Genomic DNA, 14693 nt, shown 5'->3' on the forward strand with positions numbered 1-14693 from the left:
ATAAACTTCTGCTTTTTGCCTCCCTGTCTGACTCCCTATTTAATACAAACACACAAACTTCTGTTTTTTGCCTGCCCTTTTGATGGGATTCTGCCATATACTGGATTAAAGATCCAGGAACAGTGCTTGTATAGGGATCACAGAGCCAACTGGGGATGCTAGGAGCTGCAGGTCGAAAATCTCTGTTCATGGATTTGCTTCCTTCCTGACATTAATGTTTAATGCCTTTGTAAATTTGTCTAGGAATTTGGAATGGCAGAGGTCGACAGGTGGTGAACAGTGCTGCTTTAATTCTGGCATTAGATCCAATGGAATTCCTTTTGAACCTTCCACAGTTCCAAATAGTGGAAAAACACTGATCTATGGACTATGATGATGATGGTGACCACGGTAGAAACATCTGTTATTTTGAAGAGGATGGATCCCAGGATATTGACCTAACCAAAACTTCTTCATTGTCCTAAGACTCAAGGCAGGACTCTCCAATTGCAGGAGAACATTTACCCAGTTGCTGAGGGTTAACCACCATTGCCAGCAACTCTTGTGTAGGGCGATGCTGTGGTTTGGAGCTGGTGGGGATCCCTGTTTGAGAGAATACCTCACCCATTTTGGAATGGAAAGGCTCCAAAGCACCTCTCCTGTCTTCAGAAGCCAGGGATGCCAAGAAATTCTTTACTAACTTAGTGAGCTGTTGTCTTTGGGCTGGAGTTTGAGACAAGACATCCTCTTCTGGGACCCAAATAGGATCTGCCTCCATTTGCTATAGAGCTTAAAGTACAAAAGGGAGGGCTCAGTGGTGCTCTTGCCAATTTCTTTTTTTTTTATTTAAGTTTTATTGGTTTTTTGTACACGCATACAGAATAATCACATCCAAGTGCTCAGTACATGCGGTATACCGTATCCCAGTCAGTTACATATCACAAGGATGTTCTAGAAAGAATCCACATATCTGAAGACATTGTGTAATAAGCCTTTTCCCTCCCCACTCCCCCCCCCCCCCAAACCCTAGTGGGTATATACCATGATACTCGGATTGGACAGAACTATAACATAGTAAATAACAAGAATATCTGGAGCAGTGTAACTGTTAAACATAGCAGGGTACAACGTATCAATAACACATTGTGCTTCAAGAACTGGTTAGCCCGTTAGCAGTGCGACTGAGCAAAAGTACTAGTGCTCTCGGCTGCTTCGGGGCTGGGATGTTAACCAAACGATCTACCTCTCTCTTGGAATGATATGAAGATCAAGGTTATAAAAACAGGGTTATAATAACAACCATTTCTCATAATCTTTCCATATGTTAGAGAACTTATTGAGTGTTTTGTGTTTATGAGCGGTAATTTTACCTAAAGTATGCATAGATTGAACCAATATTTGTATTTCTTGCAGCGACGGAACCAATGTATCTTTCCATCTCCGCACTATGGCACACCTTACTGCTGTAACAACATGTTTAATAAAGATATTATGAAAACGTGAAATGTCTGCCAGTTCATCATTCAACAAAGCATGCTGTGGTTGTAGTAAGATCGATGTGCCCAACACTGTAGATAACCATGTAGCCACATCTGTCCAGAGCTTTTGAATCTTGCTGCAGGTCCACCATAGATGGAAAAATGTTCCCGGGGATTGACATAATTTCCAACACATGCCCGATGCATTGGTAGAGATGTGTCGTAGCCGTGCAGGTGACAGGTACCATCGGAAAAGTAATTTGTATCCATTTTTGATGTGGAGAGATGAGATGAGTCCTTTGCCCATCTGCTAAGATATCAGTCTCCAGTCTTCTTCTGTCCATCCGCATTGCAGCTCTCGTTCCCAGGCCACGATATGTGTGGCAGTCATAGACATAGTCCCAGCAAGCAAGGCATAAAGTCTTGAAATGTGTTTGGTAATCTTATCAGCCCCCCTGTACATTAGCTCAAAAGGAGAAATACCTCCAGCAAGTGCTCTTGCTATTTGTTGTTGAAGAAAAAAGTGTCTAATTTGTAAATATTGATAAATGTCCCTGCCGTCTAAATGAAATCTGTCGCAGAGAGTAGGAAAGGAAAGGAAACCCCCAGGCTCCCAGATGTGTGTCATCAAGGATATACCTGCATGCATCCAACATTTAAATGCTAGAGGGTGCCCTGCAGGAATAAAGGAACTGTGGTAGAATATATGCGTGCTATGGAAGTAGTTATTAGAACCCACCAAACCACTCTTCCATCTTTCCCAAATATGTAAAGTAGCCTGTACTGATGACACCGCTGGTTTATCGGCTCTATTATGGCAACCAAAGAATACTAGACAACCAGCCCAATAGTGCCTGCTCTAGGAGTACCCAGGGTTTTTTGCATACTGTTTTGTGCCATTCAATTGCTGCTTTTAATTGAGCCACCCCTTGATACCAGAGTAAGTGTGGCATCCCCAAGCCTCCTTGGGCTTTTGGTTTGTATAGTGTGGCCGCTGCTATTCTGGGTCTCTTACCCTTCCACAAATATTTATTTAACCGTTTCTGCCATTTATCTAGTAAGTTGTTAGGCACTACAATAGGTAGGGTTTGTAGGAGGTATAAAATACGGGGCATGACATTCATCTTAAGAACCGCTAGCCGACCTAGCCACGATATGTGGTAGCAATCCCACTCCTCAAGGTCTTTGTATATTTTAGCCATTAGAGGTGGATAATTAAGCTGGAAGGGGTCTGTCTCCCACCCAATGTAGATACCTAAATACTTTATTTTAGTATGTGCCCATTTAAATGGAAAATCTTGTTTCAGGTGTGTTACCATCTCCGGGGGTACAGAGACATTTAATAATTCAGATTTCTCCCAGTTTATCTTAAACCCGGATACCTGGCTGAATGCAGATATTTCTTCCGTGATAGCTTGTAGGGACCGATGGGGATCTGTGATGGTAAACAGGATATCATCGGCAAACAGGGATAGCTTAGAGCCATAATTCCCCAACTGGATGCCCTGAATACTCTCGTTAAGGCGAATTTTATGCGTGAATGGTTCCAGAAAAAGTGCAAAAAGTAAGGGGGATAAAGGGCACTCCTGCCTTGTCCCACGGCCAACTGTAAACGGCTGGGAATATCCTCCATTAATTTTTAGGCATGCCCTGGGACGCTCATACAATTTTTGTACCCATCCAATGTATCTGTCTCCAAATTGGAAAGCAGTCAAGGTCCTAAATAAGAACGGCCAGTGGACATAGTCGAAAGCCTTCTCAGCATCTATCCCTAGGAGCATCAAACCTTCATTCTGTGTTCTCGCCCATGATAGTGTGTCAACAATTTTGCGAACATTATCGGAAGCCATCCTTCCAGGTATAAATCCTGACTGATCTATATGTATCAGATTCGGCAACAGTGTATTAAGTCTATTGGCTAGGATCTTAGCTAGGAGTTTTAGGTCTAAGTTGATAAGTGAAATGGGGCGGTACAATCCACACAAGGTGGGGTCATGACCTGGTTTCGCTATCAACGTGACTCCTGCTAGATTGGAATTCTGAGAAAAGGAGGCTTCGCCCTGTAGCGCATTAAAGAGGTTGACTAGGAGGGGTACCAGCATTGTGGCAAACTTTTTTTAAAAGGATGCTCTGTACCCGTCTAGTCCTGGGGACTTTCCGGTTTTCAGTGATTTGATGGCCCACACCACTTCCATATTAGTAATATCTCTTTCCAATATTTTCTGGTCGGCGGGGGATAGCTTTGGTAAGGGAATGCGATTCATATATTCCTCTATCCCGGATGGGAGAATTTGAGAATCTATGGCATATAGGTCCGCATAGAAACGTAAAAACCATTCCCGTATGGCTGTATTGGAGGTTAAGAGTTGGCCAGATTCATCTTTTAGTTTGACAATATTATTAAAAGTTTGTTTAGCTTTTAGTTTTCTTGCAAGCTGCTTACCCGCCTTATTCCCACCTTCTTAGTATAACTGTTTAGTAAGTACCAGCTTATGTGCTATTTGTGTTATGTTCGTGGACCCTTGGGCTGGTTAGGACAGAGGATGAAGTCCACAGCAATCGTCCCAACCAGGAGGCGGTTCGGAAGTTCGAAGCAGGCCGAGACCCAGGACATATGGTGGAGCCCTATGCGACCAAGGACTCGGTATCCTGTGGACGGACCGACGAAGTGGGAGCCTGAAGATTGGAGAGTCTTCACCCTGGAAACCAGCGCTCCCCCGGGAGAAGCCCTTAGGAGCCTGGTCGCTGAGACTTTAGGAGATTCACCCTGGAAGCCGAAGTCCCCCCAGGAGGAGCCCGTAGGAACCCGGCCGCTGGGACTTACGCGACTTCGGAAGGTGAGAGTGGTCCGAATGCAGGCGCCTCCTGCAGGTCGTGTTTCCGGACGGCTGGTGCCTCCAGCAGGTCGTAGGAAATCCAGAAGTCGGTCTTGGAGTCGAAGTCCAAGAGCGGTCCGCAGCCAATCCAGGGGTCGGTATCCAGAGAGAGGTCCACAGCCAGTCCACGGGTCGAAGCCAGAGAGCGGTCCACTACCAGTCCACGGGTCGGAGCCAGAGCACGGTCCAATACCAGTCCACGGGTCGAAGCCAGAAGAATCAACAGCAAGGGGAGCAGGCAGAAGTGGGACGAAGACAATTAGGAACGCAGCAACACAGGCAAAACCCAGGAACCTTGCTGCAAGGCAAAGGATCTCTTCTGAGCTGCAGGGTGATATACCCTGCAGCGTCTGACGTCATCCGCCGGCATCTTTCGAATCTCCCGCGCTGGCCCTTTTAAGAGGGGAGTCCTTGTGCGCGCGCGCGCGCCTGGGGGACGTAGCCAATAGTGGACGTCGGCGGCGTCTCCCTTGCGGTGGGGACGCCGTGGGAGGAAGCGCTGCAGGCCGGGGGGCTGAGGAGCACCTCGGACGGATCGGGCCAGCCTTGTGGTGAGTGAAGGGACCGGGGCACGGCCCGGTCACGTAACAGTACCCCCCCTCCTATGCCCCCTCCCAGGAGGCTTAGGTTTCCCTGGGTGGTCGAGATGAAACTGGTGGAGGAGGTTCTTATCCAAGATATTAGAGGACGGCTCCCAGGAGTTCTCCTCAGGACCATACCCCTCCCACGAGAGGAGGTATTCCCACCGGCGGTGGTGGAAACGGACATCCAGGACATCTTTTACGGTGTAGAGGAGATTAGGATCAGCCGTGGCGGCAGCCGGCTCAGGAGGTTTCGTATGAAACTTCGAGAGAATCACAGGCTTAAGGAGGGACAAGTGAAACACGTTGTGGATCTTTAAAGTGGAGGGCAACCGCAATCGATAGGAAACTGTCCCGACTCGTTCGAGCACTATGAATGGTCCAATGTACTTGGGAGTCAGACGCATAGAAGGAGTCCTTAACCGAATGTTTCTGGCACTTAACCATACCTTCTGCCCCGGAAGGAAAACCGGAGCAGGCCTCCGAGATTTGTCTGCATACTTTTTAGCTTTGGCTGCCGCCTGATGGAGCTTATCTTGAGCGCTTTGCTATAATTGGTGCAACTGCTGTGCCGTAGCCTGGACAGCTGGGGAAGGCACCGCCAGGGGCAGAGGTAGAGGAGGTCTCGGAACCCTCCCATAGACCAATTGAAACGGGATTGGTCCGTCGCAGAATGCTGGTGTCGGTTATAAGAGAACTCCGCCCATGGTAGTAAGGATACCCAATCATCCTGGAGATCTCCCACAAAGGAGCGAAGGAATGTCTTCAACGTCCTGTTGGTACGCTCACTTTGCCCATTGGCTTGAGGATGAAATGCCGTGGTCAGATCAAGCTGCATGCCAAATTTTTTGCAGAGAGTCTTCCAATACTTAGCAGTAAACTGCGGCCCGCGGTCAGAGGTGATATGCGTCGGGAGACCATGGAGTCGGAAAATATGTTGGGTAAAGAGGGTGGCCAATTCAGGAGCCGATGGTAGCTTAGCGAGGGGCACGAAGTGGGCCATTTTTGAAAAACGGTCAACCGTGACCCAGATCACGGTCTTGCCTTCAGAAGCTGGTAAGTCGACGATGAAGTCGGTTGACACGTGAGTCCAAGGCTCAGTAGGAATTGGCAATGGTTGGAGAAGACCCCAGGGGCGTCCATGCAGAGGTTTTTGCCGAGCACAGATGGGACAGGACTGAACGTAAAGACGCACGTCCCTTTTCATCTGTGGCCACCAGTAGAATTCAGATAGGAGGTGCAGAGTTCTTGCTACTCCTGGATGTCCAGCGATTAGGGAATCATGAGCCCAAGACAATACTTTCCCCCGCGAGCGAACAGGCACTACAATCTTTCCTGCAGGAGTCATCTCCGTGGCCGCTAAGAGAACCTTGGCTGGATCTATGATGTACTGTGTCAATGAGGAATCTTCTTCTGTTTCAGCGGTGCGTGAGAGGGCATCCGCCCGGATGTTTTTGGAAGCAGGTCGATAACGCAGAATAAAGTTGAAGCGGCTGAAGAAGAGAGACCAGTGTGCCTGTCGTGGATTAAGGCGCTGGGCGTGACATAGGTATTCCAGGTTTTTGTGGTCGGTATAAACGGTTATCGGATGTTGAGCCCCCTCCAGCCATTGTCACCATTCCTCAAAGGCGAGTTTGATAGCTAGCAGTTCCTTGTTCCCAATACCGTAGTTCCTTTCAGCTGGGGAGAATTTACGGGAGTAGTACGGGCATGGCAGGAGTCTCCCTTTCTCGGAGAGTTGACTCAGAACGGCCCCAACAGCTACGTCGGAAGCATCGACTTCCACGATGAATGGCCTTTGAGGATCTGGATGGCGAAGACAGGTGTCTTGAAGGAAGGCCTCCTTTAAGTCCTGGAAGGCTTGTATAGCCGTCTGCGGCCATCTTTTAGCATCGGCGCCCTTCTTGGTAAGAGCCGTTAGCGGAGCCACCTTTTGAGAAAAATGAGGGATGAATTGCCGATAGAAATTGGCAAACCCTAGGAAACGTTGAAGCGCCTTTATGCCCCGTGGTTGTGGCCAGTCCTTGATCGCGGAGACTTTTCCAGGGTCCATGAAAAACACAGTGGAGGAAACAATATACCCTAAGAAGGGTAAAGAATCTTGCTCAAACGTGCACTTTTCGAGCTTGGCAAATAACCGATTATCACGCAGCTTCTGTAATACCCGGACATCTCGACGGTGCGTCTCCAGATCCTTGGAATAAATGAGGACATCGTCTAAGTAGACTATAACCGCCGAATGAAGCATGTCTCGGAGAACCTCATTCATTAGGTTTTGAAAAACCGCCGGAGCGTTACAGAGGCCAAAGGGCATAACCAGGTATTCATAATGGCCGTCCCGTGTGTTGAATGCGGTCTTCCACTCATCTCCGGAGCGGATCCGCACCAGGTTATAAGCTCCCCAGAGATCTAGTTTAGTGAAGATCTTGGCCCCTTGCAATCTGTCCAGGAGCTCCGGTATCAAAGGCAGAGGGTAACGGTCCCGGCGCGTAATGCTATTCAGGCCACGGTAGTCTATGCAAGGGCGAAGTGACCCATCTTTCTTGGCCACAAAGAAAAAAACGCGCTCCTGCCGGCGAGTTGAAAGGCCAAATAAATCCTCGTTCTAGGTTCTCCTGGATATAGGCAGACATGGCTTGTGTCTCAGGAAGGGACAAGGGATAAACCCGACCACGTGGGGGTATGGTACTGGGCAGAAGGTCTATCGCACAATCGAATGGGCGATGTTCAGGAAGGATCTCGGCTTCCTCCTTGGAGAAGACATCCTGGTAGTCCCGATAAGGTGGAGGCAGGGACAGGGGAGTTGTCAAGAACGGCACCGGAGACCGAATGACCTTGGACAGGCAGGAGTGAAAGCAGGTTGGCCCCCAGGAGGTTACTTGGAGGGTGTCCCAAGAAATGACAGGCAAGTGCCTCCGAAGCCAAGGCATTCCTAGGATGATTGGGTGCATAGATCTTTCTAAAATAAGAAAGGAGATCTCCTCTTGGTACAGGACGCCAGTACGTAGGACGAGCTGTTGGGTGCGAGAAGAGATGGTACCTGGAAGAAGTCCTCCTTGGATGGAGGAAATGCAAAGTGGAGGATCTTGGGGTTGTACCCCAATCTGAAGTTGCCGAACCAGCTCCTGAAGAATGAAATTCTCTCCTGCGCCAGAGTCAATTAAAGCCTGTGTCTCAAATTCCCCTTCCGGAAGAAGCAAAGTGACAGGAACGAAACATGGGGAGTCGGTGGTGGTATGACCTAGGGGAAGCTCCCCAATATTTCCTAGGTCCGAGCGTTTCCCGGGCGCTCGCTACACTGGGCGAGGAAATGGCCCCTTCCACCGCAATACAGGCAAAGACCCTGTGAGCGACGTCGCCTCTTTTCTTGCTGGGAGAGAGGTCCTCGGCCCACCTGCATGGGTTCGACTTCTTGAGCCCCAGAAGGGGCTGGCGATGAACCTCCTGGATGCAGCGAAGTTGGTCCAGGGGCGATCGGTGTATGAACTGCCCTCCTCTCTCGGAAGCGTCGCTGGATGCGGCGGTCCACCTTTCCGGCTAACTCAATCAGTTTGTTTAGATCATCAGGGAGATCGTGGACCGCCAATTCGTCCTGTAATCTTGGGGAGAGACTCTCCAGGAAGATACCATGCAGACTGTTGCTTCCCCAGTTCAGCTCCGCAGCAAGGGTCTGAAACTCCATGGCATGTTCTGCTAGAGGCCGATTGCCTTGTCGCAGCTGAAGCAACTTGGAGGCGGCAGTAGGTTTGCAAGCGGCTTCATCGAAGACCTGTCTAAATGCGGATACAAACTGGACTAGGTTGTTCAAGCGGGAATCCTGGCATTCTAGAAGATTGGAGGCCCAGGTCAAAGGTTTCCCATCCAGGAGAGAGATGATATAGCTAGTCTTGACTCTGTCGGTGGGAAACAGAAGCGGCAGGAGATCGAACCGAATATAGCATTGGTTCAGGAATCCTCGGCAGCGCCCTGCATCTCCTGAGAACCGTGAAGGTGCTGGCATCTGGACTGGGACGGCGGCTGCAGGAGAGGGCCCAGCTCCGGACGAAGTAGTACTAGCAGCCGAGGCCCCACCGACGTGTTCAGCTAAGGCCTGCACAGTTGCCGTCAAAGTGTCAAGACATGCTTGTTGCTGTTGTAGCCTCTGAGCTATACCAGGTATGGCTTTCAAACCTGCAAGATCCGCCGGGTCCATGGCCTTGCAATCTGTTATGTTCGTGGACCCTTGGGCTGGTTAGGACAGAGGATGAAGTGCTGTAGAAGTCCACAGCAATCGTCCCAACCAGGAGGCGGTTCGGAAGTTCGAAGCAGGCCGAGACCCAGGACGTATGGTGGAGCCCTATGCAACCAAGGACTCGGTACCCTGTGGACGGACCGACGAAGTGGGAGCCTGAAGATTGGAGAGTCTTCACCCTGGAAACCAGCGCTCCCCCGGGAGAAGCCCTTAGGAGCCTGGTCGCTGGGACTTTAGGAGATTCACCCTGGAAACCGAAGTCCCCCCAGGAGGAGCACGTAGGAACCCGGCCGCTGGGACTTAGGCGACTTCGGAAGGTGAGAGTGGTCCGGATGCAGGTGCCTCCTGCAGGTCGTGGTTCCGGACGGCTGGCGCCTCTAGCAGGTCGTAGGAATTCCAGAAGTCGGTCTTGGAGTTGAAGTCCAAGAGCGGTCCGCAGCCAGTCCAGGGTTCGGTATCCAGAGAGAGGTCCACAGCCAGTCCACGGGTCGAAGCCAGAGAGCGGTCCACTGCCAGTCCACGGGTCGGAGCCAGAGAGCGGTCCACTGCCAGTCCAAGAGGTCAGAGCCAGAGCACGGTCCAATACCAGTCCACGGGTCGAAGCCAGAAGAATCAACAGCAAGGGGAGCAGGCAGAAGCGGGACGAAGACAATCAGGAACGCAGCAACACAGGCAAAACCAAGGAACCTTGTTGCAAGGCAAAGGATCTCTTCTGAGCTGCAGGGTGATATACCCTGCAGAGTCTGACGTCATCCGCCAGCATCTTTCGAATCTCCCACGCTGGCCCCTTTAAGAGGGGAGTCCTTGTGTGCGCGCGTGCCTGGGGGGCGGAGCCAATAGCGGACGTCGGCGGTGTCTCCCTCGCGGTGGGGACGCCGCGGGAGGAAGCGCTGCAGGCCCGGGGGGCTGAGGAGCACCTCGGATGGATCGGGCCGGCCTCGTGGTGAGTGAAGGGACCGGGGCACGGCCCGGTCCCGTAACAATTTGGGCCACCTCTAGGTCTCCGAGATGTTTTCTAAGCTTATCCATTTGGTTCAGGACCTCTATGTCTCCTGTTTGCATATGCACAGTCCCCAATTCTTGTAATTTGAGGATCGTCTCTTGCTTATCCTTGAGCCTTTGTTTCTTAAGGTAGGATCCCCTAGCTTTTAACTTGCCCCTTATGACTACCTTTAAGCACTCCCATAAAGTCACTGGGGAAAGCGCCAAGGAGTCATTAGTTTGTATATATTCCTGTATGTCTCTTTGTAACTGTTGACAAAAGGCATTGTCCTCTAGTAGGCTATCGTTCAATTTCCAATATTGTGTACCCCTATCATAAAGTGCGATGTGTAGATCCATAGTTACTGGACCATGATCTGACCAGGTAATAGGCCCAATAAGGGGCTTGGTGACTTGATTAATACAACTCTTATCAACAAGGAAATAGTCAATTCTAGAATGGGATTGGTGGGCTCTAGAATAAAATGTATAGTGTCTGACCTCAGGGTTCCAAATTCTCCATATGTCCAGTAGCCCATTATCGGTAAGAAAGTTTTAAAGAAACGGCGTTCTTTCTTTAAACTCTGAGAAGGGGTCTGAGAACTGTCCAAGTAAGGATTAATAGCGAGATTGAAGTCTCCCCTCATGATCACATTGTCTTCCCCATTTTGTTCTAGGAGATTGGACAGTTTAGATAGAAAGGTGCCCTGACCCGTATTCGGGGAGTAAATATTTAAAAGCGTATACCGCTTACTCCCAATCGCTATAATAAGAAGTATGTAACGGCCCTCCACATCTGGGTAGAAGGCCACTTCTTCAAAAATTAAGTCCTTGTGGATCAGTATGCCTACTCCAAGATATTTGTGCATTAAAGGTCTAGGGGCCCAGTATTGTGAAGGGTAGGAATTATGTTTGAGCAAGTGTTCGTATCTTCTCTTCAAGTGTGTTTCTTGGACAAACGCAATAGATACATGGTGGTAGGCTAAATCGGCAAAGAGAGAGTGCCGCTTCGCAGGGGAGTTTAATCCCTTTACATTAAGGGAGTATTAAGTGAGAGTAGTCATAGTGAAATGAATTACCCCATGAAACTCGTGGGGAAGTCATAGGCCAGGAAGTTCGTGCATATGCCCTCCCCCCAATCCAGTTAAGTGCAGTCCCTTGACTCTGCATCAAATCATAACAAGTGCTCACAAATAAAACATAGTAATGTATCTGTCTGGTATCTAGTATGACAAAAAAGATCTGAGCTTTGGTATCACCCACTTGCCTTCCCTTTCCCTCATCAGCCGAGCCTCTAAAAGGGGTCTCAACTGTGATAAAGTGAGGAGAGGTTGCCATCTAGCAATGGCCCCACATTCCCAACAACAAAAAGTTTTAAAGTTAACCATTTTAAGAACATATATACTCCTACAAAAGAGAAAGTGTCCTGATAAGTCGTTGAACACTGTCTCCTCTTGCCAATTTCTATCCATGCTGGCAGAATATCATCCAGTGCCTTCTTTACTGACACCACCAGTGTTTCAAGCCTCTGCACCAACAAAACTAAGGAAAGTACAATCTGTGCCAAAGCTACCAACAGTGACCTGGACACATGGAGATCTGGGAAGAAAAGGCACTCTGGTGCTGTGGGGACCTTCCACATCATGAAAAATGAATCAGAGGTCTGTATCAATGGAGGGACTTCAGCTATGATGCCATGTTGCTTCTATCCCTTCAGTTCTGAAAAGCTCCACCTTGGGGACAAGCCTTTCTTAGGTGATGTCTGCACCTCTTCTGGAACCAAGTGCTTTTGTACCATTCCTGATCCTGTACCTGCAGTGGATTCAGAGCCTGGCATCACAGGAGGGGGAACTTTTGCCATGCAGTGATGATGGTAGCAACTCTTGCTTGAAACTATAAAGTAAGAAAGGAGAAGTGACTTCTATGACCAGATTCATGGGCGCATTCCTTGAATGCCTTCTGTAGCGCCTGCATTTTCCAGGGCCATGATTATTGGGACCTATGAGACATCTGACCACAATTATAGTAGTTTGCTATGTCATGGTTCAGGCCCCAACACTTGTATCAAACCTCGTGGGCATTGATGATTGACATTCAGTATTCACAGATGCAAGACTTGATGCCACTGACTGGCTTTTTCTTGGGCCTCTCCCTGGACACTTCGGAATAATCAATAAACCTTTTTTTATATCTATCTATTATATATTGCTAGATCAGGGGAATACAAATTTATTAAATTAAATAAATATATTCTTCTTCCTTTAGGTTAGCACTTAAGTGCTATTGAGGGGCTTCAGAGCCAAAAGAAAAAATATAGAAGAATATCAAAGAATTTGAGAGAAAGGGTGAAAAGTCTGTGCAGAAGCTTGGACAAAATCAAACTGAGGGGCTCATGAGGTACTGCGCATGAGTTCGGAGAGCTAGGTCCATTCAGCACCATCGGATGACGTCACCCATGTGTCATGGCTATTCAGCCTTGCATGTTGACCCTGTGTAATTGTGAGGCATGGAGTAATGTATCATCTTTTAGTATATCAAATGTGATTTTAGTATCTTTCTGGTGTGTAGTTATATAAAGAATCCTGATGCTTTGGGTACAAAGGATCAGACCAACTAAAAATAATTACCTGAAGGATCTGGTATGATATTACTATTTAAGCTCCTTCTGAACTTTACTAATGTGTTATGTTTTTACAAATGACTAACAATTAATTTAAACTGTGTTCTTATGATTCTGTGTAATCCAACCCCCTAATAAGTGGGTTAGTCTATATGGTAAATTTGGAAGGTTTGGTGCATTGCTTATGCTTGTCTGAGAACAAAAATATGATGGAAACATAGTGGAAGGAAAGACCAAACATTTTTCAGGATAAGAAACGTGAACAACATGAGTACAGAGAATGAGAGGGGGCGGGATAGATGTTAACATAGGACATGAGTTAAAGTAAGCTTTAGGCAGAATGTGTAAACTCAGGTTCAGGACAGGATCTCAGATCCCAATGTAATACAACTTTGAGATATGATTTTTTTATGCCCCTAATAATGAAAGGGCAGGATGCAACAGTGCAATTAAACCTTTCCAGTGCCATACTGATACCCAAGTTAAACCCAATCATTCTATACATACCAGTTCATCTTTTTCCATGTCCTGTTTCTTCAGGAAGCCAATGACATCAACAATATCTTTCTCCAGCTGAAACTGATGTTTAGTTAAGTCCTCATTATTTCTGGCCAGCCTGAGAGCAGCTTCCCGATATTCCACCCGGGACAGCTCCGTCATATTCAGTCGAGCTTCCCACAGGGCAGCACTAGCCTTAGCTCTTTCCTTCTGTGACTCCTTAGCAAGTTTGGATTCCACTTTCACACCTTTTTTCTTCCTACAATAAAATAAAAATAAAAGCAGATACTCAACACCTGAAAACAGTTGTTTTGGATAGTAAGTAAAAAGCAGAACCACCAATAAACCCTGAGCTATTAGGGAGCCTCAGCTCTAGCTCTGTGTGTACTGTTTTTAAATTTTATTGATAATCACCAATAAACATAAATACTACTGTTATAATCTCAATATTTTTTATTTCTTTATTCTTCAAATAGAAACATTACAAAGCTTGGAGATAACTTGCACGGAGCAGCAGTTACTCTGATAAGCAACTTACTGGGCAGACTGGATGGGCCATTTGATCTTTATCTGCCATCATTATTATCTAGGACTTAATTTGTAGATAAAAATGAAGTAGAATTATGAAACAGGGGGAGGGGTAGAGGCAGAGCAAAGCCACATGATCTGCATAAGGGGGCAGAGACTCCCTCTCTATCCCAAATACACACACTCTCTCACACACACACACAGGGGTAGATTTAAAAAGATGCGCGCGCTACCCGGCACGCACATATGGACACCCGATTCTATATAACATGCGCATACCAGTGCACGCATGTTATAAAATCGGCAGCAGCATGCATAAGGGGGGGGGGGGGGGGGGTCAATTTTGTCTACATTCGCGTGGAGACACATTGAGGCCTTCCTCAGTTCCCTCCCAATTCGCTCCAATTTAGGAGCAGACTGGGAGGAAACTTTCTTACCCCCTACCCTAACCTCCCTTCCCCTCCCCCTCTCCTTCCCCACCCTCTAAAACCCTTTTTTAAATTTTATTACCATTTATTTTGCAAGTTACTTCAGGGCCCGACCTGAAATAACTTGCGCGTGCCAGCGGCCGACCAGCGTGCAAGGCTCCGGGGGAGCGAACAATGGCACTGTCCCGGCCTGCCCCCCCTCCCCACCCAAAACACACCCTCCGGCTCGGCCCTTCCAAGAGGCCCGGCACCTGAGCACATCCCAGCCTTTACGTGCATGGCCGGGCCTCTTGCAGGATTTGCCCGGCACGCATAAGGCCCGGCCATGCGTGTAAAGGCCAGGATTTACACGCGCAGGGCTTTAAAAATCTGCCCTATACTGTCTCTCCCAAATACACCCAATCTCTCTCAAATACACACTCTCTCTTACATATACACACACTCTCTTACATATACACACACACACGCGGACAGAGATGACACAAACGCCCGG

General features: G+C 48.2%; 1 protein-coding gene across 1 annotated transcript in view; it reads right to left on the reverse strand.

Annotated features, from left to right (window-relative positions):
• Positions 1–14693, reverse strand: part of BBOF1 (basal body orientation factor 1) — a 375496-nt gene that overhangs the window by 280333 nt on the left and 80470 nt on the right. Inside the window, exon 2 of the mRNA XM_029597441.1 lies at positions 13254–13503. Within this exon, the coding sequence (XP_029453301.1) occupies positions 13254–13503 (250 nt within the window). The remainder of the gene's footprint in view (positions 1–13253; positions 13504–14693) is intronic.

The sequence above is a fragment of the Rhinatrema bivittatum genome, chromosome 4 (assembly GCF_901001135.1).
Source record: "Rhinatrema bivittatum chromosome 4, aRhiBiv1.1, whole genome shotgun sequence".
Classification (NCBI taxonomy): domain Eukaryota; kingdom Metazoa; phylum Chordata; class Amphibia; order Gymnophiona; family Rhinatrematidae; genus Rhinatrema; species Rhinatrema bivittatum.